Source organism: Piliocolobus tephrosceles, chromosome 14 (assembly GCF_002776525.5).
Source record: "Piliocolobus tephrosceles isolate RC106 chromosome 14, ASM277652v3, whole genome shotgun sequence".
Lineage (NCBI taxonomy): Eukaryota > Metazoa > Chordata > Mammalia > Primates > Cercopithecidae > Piliocolobus > Piliocolobus tephrosceles.
Window position 1 is genome coordinate 9,998,019 of NC_045447.1, and position 6,358 is coordinate 10,004,376.

Genomic DNA, 6,358 nt, shown 5'->3' on the forward strand with positions numbered 1-6,358 from the left:
GCCTCCCAAAGTGCTGGGATTACAGGCTTGAGCCACCGCGCCCGGCCTAGAAAGAATCTTAACTCCAGCTCTGCTACCTTCTCTGTGACTCTGGGAAAATCACTTCTCTCTGAGGCCTGGTTCCTCATCTCTGCACTGGGACAGCAGGACTTCCCACACAGCAGTGTCATAAGAACTCAAGAAGATTATTCTCACAGTTTCAGGGTTTAGCAAGGCCCTCCGTAAATGGGGTCTGCTAGGACATTCCAGTAGCTACAGCCGACCCTGAATCATACCGAGGCTGAGGCCTGCTAGGATCTGAGCAGTCCGAGAAGAAAAGCCTGGGCAAGGGTGAGCCTACCTCCCACTTGCATCCCACGGGCCGGGCAGATGATTTTCCAGGGGGCATCCAAGGTACCTTGGTTTTCACCCGGACACTCCGCCGCACATTCACAGTGTCCCCTTTCATTCCTCGCTTGTGAGATTTCTGTGGAAAGGGACAAATCCAGGGTCACTTCCACACCCAGCTGGCCATGGTGCCATGCTAGTGACATCCCTCTCCAACTGGCAGAGTTCCTCTTCTGACTAATGTTACTTCTGCTGCTCCTGGATGACAGGCCTGCCTACCTTCTAACCAGGAAACCGGCCTCCGAAAGAGTGTGTTTGTCTCCCAAACCTTTGGAGTCAGAGTGCGAGGAGGCTGGGCTTAGCAGGATCACCCAGATCCACAGCTGCTACCTCACCCCACTGGCATGCTCCTACCTGGCTGCTGGTCGCTGATGGTTTCGGGAGTTTTTTTATGTGGACGTGGACAGGGGTGTTCTCATCCACATGAACATGTAAGGGGGGAGTTGAAGAGCGGTCCTTCATGGTTGGCTTCTGGCAGGTGGGGGAGGACAACACAAAAATGGTTGATCTGTGGATGAGTAAACTGGGCATAAAAACGGAGCTCACAGCCTCTGGGGGCCACCAAAAAGCCTAGCCAGCAAGCGAGCAGGACAGCTACCAATTACTGGCATGCAGGCAGGCAGCAAGGCGGGAGTATCATTCAGCAGGTTCCTGCAGAGATCCCAGCAGAAGACCACCAGGGAGATTCTGGTCCACTCAAGAGAGGGTCTGCAAGACCCACCCATTCCAGAATAGATCCCAGACACAGGCCCAGGGTCCTCAGGGCTGGATCTCCTCTAAACCTGCTGGCATGCACAGCTCCTCCTTGGATTTAGTGAAGCACAGCGGAAAGCAGGCGGATCCTTCTACACAGTGATCTGAAGTGGGCATGCAGATTGGCGTGCGAAACACACAAAATGCTCAGGGTGCAGAATAAATCAGACAGCAGGCAGATCAAAGACCATTAAAACAGAAAGCTGGAGGAAATCCTAAGGATGAGAAAGTTGTCTAGATTCTAAAGAAAACATGAGCAAGGCAGAACCGCAGCTACAAACCCCTCAACCACCACCAGCTCTTATCCTTCCCCCCATTCTTTAAACTTTTTTTTTCTCTTCTCTTTTCCTTTATTTTAAAAATCTCAAGATTTTAGGATTTGGCTGGAAGAATACGTCTAAGACAACTTCCTCACACCCGGCAGCCTTACCGCAGACAAAAATGATCATAATTAAAAATCAGCAGGCTGTGCATAACAGCACCTAGCAGAGTAACTGGGCGGCGATGGTGCCCAGCAGGGTAAGGCATCTCCTGGAAATGGTGTGCAGAAGCATTTTTAGCAGGGTGACCAAAGAGGGCTGCTACATGAGTGCATCACCTACCGTTACAGTTACACTGGGTGCGCCACAAGGTGCTCTCAAGACCTTTTTCTGCGTGAGACTCGTTACTCCGTTCTTCCCACACGATGGAAACCTGTACCCAGGCACAAGAACCAGATTGTAAGCAGAAAACTAGGGCTCTCTTATGTTTTAGATCTCATGAAATTACACACTGACTATGGTAGCCAACATGTTCAAGGCTAGGAAAACCAGCATGGAATTCCTTGACTCCCCTGAGATGAGCAACAGATGTGCGTGGGAGCCCAGCAGTGGGATGGAAATAGGGTGACGGGCATTTGCAGGCTGGACTTGTAACATATCGTCACATCACATGTATTATGACCCTTACTGAAAAGCCAGGCTGACAGCCTGTCAGATGACAAAAAGCAAGCAGCACATGAATACAGCCAAGGTACTGGTTTGGCTGAGGGTAGAAGCACCCAGGACAGTGCCTGGAGCAGAGGCGGCCCTGGAGAAAGGTGGAGTGAGTGAATGACAAAAATAGAGCATTAGTGACCACAAGCCATGGCTCATGCCTGTAATTCCAACACTTTTGGAGGCCAAGGCAGGCAGATTGCTTGAGCCCAGGAGTTTGAGACCAGCCTGGGCAACATGACAAGACCCCATCTCTACAAAACATACAAAAATTAGCTGGGCGTGGTGGCGTGTATCTGTAGTCCCAGCTATTTGGGAGGCTGAGGTGGGAGAATCACTTAAGCCTGGGAGGTGGAAGCTGCAGTGAGCCATGACCGCGCCACTGCACTCCAGCCTAGGTGGCAGAGGGAGACCCTGTTTCAAAACAACAACAAAAAAGAAAAAGAATATTTTTCAAGAAGCATTAGGCTCAGGCACGAGAAGTCACTGTAACACACACTCATCAAATTAAGGCTCAAATATTCCCCAAGAGAATAAAAAAGTATCTGTTTCCCAAAAGATTCCACTTCCTATCCTTTAAGCTCCTAAGCAGCAGGGGATTTTTTTTGTAATGTCATGTGTAATTCACATTGCTTACACATATACTGTACAGCCCCATCACCAGATCTGCAGACAGGAAAAAAAAAAATAGCAAAAGTTTAAAAGTTTAATTTGCTCCAAAATCTTTCAGCGGTACATCCAAGAACTCCAGGATGGGAAGGGACTTGGAATTACCATCTGATCCATCTCACTGCCCCTTTTTTTTTTTTTTTTGAGATGGAGTCTTGCTCTGTCGCCCTGGATGGAGTGCGGTGGCCCAATCTTTGCTCGCTGCAAGCTCCGCCTCCCAGGTTCAAGCAATTCTCCAATGTTCCTGCCCCAGCCTCCTGAGTAGCTGGGATTACAGGGGTGTGCCACCATGCCCAGCTAATTTTTTATATTTCTAGTAAAGACGGGGTTTCACCATGTTGGTCAGGCTGGTCTCAAACTCCTGACCTCAGGTGATCCGCCCACCTCGGCCTCTCAAAGTGCTAGGATTGCACAGACATGAGCCACCCGCAACTGGCCCCCAAAGTGGGGAGAGATCAGAGAGGCTGAGCAACCAGGGGGAGGCAGGGAGGGTGGGGCAGAGACGGGGCGGTCCCAAATTATCATCCTGCCCTCTCTACAAATACTTGGGGAAAATAATGCAATATCAAAATGCAATGAAAAAAATACTTGAGCACTGTGGTATGCGTTTTGCTGTATGTGTATTACATCCTGATTTTAAAAAGAGGGAATGGCCAGGCGCGGTGGCTCAAGCCTGTAATCCCAGCACTTTGGGAGGCTGAGACGGGCGGATCACGAGGTCGGGAGATCAAGACCATCCTGGCTAACACGGTGAAACCCCGTCTCTACTAAAAAATACAAAAAATTAGCCGGGCGAGGTGGCGGGCGCCTGTAGTCCCAGCTACTCGGGAGGCTGAGGCAGGAGAATGGCGTAAACCCGGGAGGCGGAGCTTGCAGTGAGCTGAGATCCGGCCACTGCACTCCAGCCTGGGAGACAGAGCGAGACTCCGTCTCAAAAAAAAAAAAAAGGGACTATGTGTGTGTGTCTGTATATATATACACACACACACACATATATATATACACACACATATGTATACACACATATATATACCACAGAGAGAGAGAGAGAGAGAGAGAGAGCGCTCTACTGATCCTTTAGCCAAGGAATACCAAAACTGAGAAGACAGGCTTTTTTCCCTAATCATTCAGAACATTGTTCACGTAAAGCCAATAGTTTTGGGAAATCTCTCAGTGGGTTTCTTGTCAAACCACCTGGATTCCATCATCTTGCTAACTGCCACATCCACCTCCTACATGTTATTTATTTACACCTCGACTCCCTTCAAAAAGGCTCTGAACCTAGTACTCTATTAAGACAACAAGAGTGACCCTGTTTGCTTCCAGGAAGCTGTGACATTTGAGGAGGGAAGGAGCGAGGGAGGTAGAGCTGGGATTGTGTATACATTTCGTTCCCCCTTCCCTTTAAAAATGATTTTTAAATGTTTTGGTCCAGACTTTCAGCAAACACAATGAGGAAGCTGGAAGCCTCAGGCGAGCCTGCCCTGGGGACCCCTGGCCAGCTTTCCCTGCCCTCCGGCGCAGGCGCCTCCCACATCGGCAGTACCTGGGGGAGCCGCCTGAGGATGAGGCAGACATGGCTAGGCATCAAAGCCGCAAAGGTGGGCAATTGGGTCAGCAGGCTCTGCTCAGGGGGACCCAGAGGGGCGGGCTTGTCAATGAGCCTCTCAAGGGGCCTGGCATCAAACGTCCTCTCTGAGGGGAGAAGGGTGGAAGCTTTGGGGTTGGCAGTTGGATGAAAACTTTGGAGGCGCTCCTCTACTGTCCAAGTCGCACAGCAACTGTCCTGCCAAAGTAGGGGGAGATAGGAGAGGCTGAGCGACCTGGGGGCAGAGGGGAGGAAGAGGAGGGGACGGGGCAGAACGGCGAGGGAAAGTACCACCGCGCCCGGGCCCCACGCGGAAGACGGCCGGTGGCTACTGGGGGAAACCTGAGGCGCCGGCGGACGTGCGGAGAGGGCAGGTGAGAACCGCTCCGCCCCAACTGGGCCCCAGAGGGCCGGAACCGCGCAGGGAGCAGCGGGGATGCTGGGGCGGGGTCGGACAACTGTCTCCTAGGAGAAGGGGCGTTCCCGGAAGAACAGGTGCCCGAGAGGCCCAATAGTGTTTGAAAGAGGGAGGCGCGGAGCCCGGGGGCCCCGCCGCGAGGGAAAACCGAACAACCGAGTTCTAAGCAGGCTAGACACCGGGCTGGGAGGGGGCGGCGGGGACCCCCGCGGGCGAGGGCCCTGGTGACCCGGAGACGGTGCCCGGGGAACAGCGCTGCCTACGGAGGGCGGGCAAGTGACTGCTGTGTGGAGGCCCGCGGAGAGGACGAGGCGGTCGGGGCGAGGCCGCCGGCGGGCAGCAGAGCGAGGGACAGCCTCTGTCGGCGGAGAGAAGGGACGGCCACCCACCAGCACGCAGAAGGGTACCGGCTTCTACCCATAGAAAGGCGAAGCCCTGCCCGCGGGCGGCAGAAGAGGGGCAGAGCCCCGCGGTAGCCAGGAGAGGAAGGAGGCGGCCGGCCGCCCGTTAGCGGGAGAAGGAGAGGCCCCGTGCCGGTGGGCGTGGCGGGGGCCCAGGTTCTGACAGGAGGGGGACGAGCGCGACGCGGCGGGGAACGCAGGACCCGACGGCCCCGCGGGGCCGACCGCGCCCGGGGTACGAAGGCGACGGTCTCGCTCGCGGTGCCCCGGAGCGCGCTGGATCCCGCCTGCCGGCGGCCTCTCACCAGGAGCGACACGGCTGAGCCCAGAAACGCCGCCTTATGAAGTCGTTGAAGTCGGAGGCCACGGTCGTGCCATGGAGACGCCGCGGCGGATGCAGTCTGGCTCTGGCGGCGGCTCCTCCCGGCTTCCGCCTCCTTTTCCGACACCCGGTCGGCAGCTCGCCCATTGGCCAGTTCAAACCCCCCCGGGAGACGCTTGGGTTTCGCCATCGAGGCCCAGCCCCTAGCGTCACAGAGATGCCCCGCCCCGCCAGAAGCACCGCCCACTTCCGGGCCAAGCGTCCCGTCACCAAGGAGACGTGCGACGCGTCCAGCGGGCCTGGCCTGCTCTCGCCCCCTATTCAAGGGCTTTCCCGCTCGGCCCTGTTTCCCCTGTCTTGGGTCCTCCCGGATTCCCCTCACTCAAAGGAGCGTACGGTTCCGACGCGCTCCCCTTGGTACTCACCAGGAAACTAGGCTCACAGAGGACCCACGGAACACGTTATTGGGAGCTGCACACTGCCTCCGAAAATCCAGCCCTGCCCCTAGTCCACTGTTAGTGCAGAGATGGAATCGGCTTCTGCGCATTCCCCGGCCTCTCTCCCCTGCCCACATCGCCTCTGTCTTGGCCCCAACAGGAAAAAGGGTCGGCATTCCCCTTGGGCTTCACTACCCTCCTGCACTCTTTTTTTTTTTTTTTTTTTTGAGACAGAGTCTCTCTCTGTCGCCCAGGCTGGAGTGCAGTGGCGCGATCTCGGCTCACTGCAACCTCCGCCTCCCGGGTTCACGCCATTCTCCTGCCTCAGCCTTCCGAGTTGCTGGGACTACAGGCGCCCGCCACCACGCCCGGCTTTTTTTTTTTTTTTTTTTTTTTTTTTTTTTTTTTT

At 54.9% G+C, this 6,358-nt stretch overlaps 1 protein-coding gene and 1 pseudogene across 9 annotated transcripts in view; both read right to left on the reverse strand.

The window, feature by feature from the left end:
• Positions 1 to 5,745, reverse strand: part of ODF2 (outer dense fiber of sperm tails 2) — a 53,883-nt gene extending 48,138 nt beyond the window's left edge. The window contains exons 1-5 of one of the 9 annotated variants that reach the window (XM_026457175.2): positions 5,496 to 5,703; positions 4,330 to 4,569; positions 1,743 to 1,833; positions 742 to 858; positions 341 to 466 (exon numbers count right to left, since the gene is read on the reverse strand). In XM_026457175.2, coding sequence (XP_026312960.1) covers positions 341 to 466; positions 742 to 858; positions 1,743 to 1,833; positions 4,330 to 4,361 — 366 coding nt within the window. In that variant the 5' untranslated portion in view covers positions 4,362 to 4,569; positions 5,496 to 5,703. Of the gene's footprint in view, positions 1 to 340; positions 467 to 741; positions 896 to 1,742; positions 1,834 to 4,329; positions 4,570 to 5,495 lie in introns of all 9 variants that reach the window. The other 8 variants (XM_026457178.2, XM_026457181.1, XM_026457177.1 and 5 more) reach the window with 8 other exon arrangements.
• A 145-nt stretch (positions 5,746 to 5,890) lies between these two features.
• Positions 5,891 to 6,358, reverse strand: part of LOC111545810 — a 12,955-nt pseudogene continuing 12,487 nt past the window's right edge.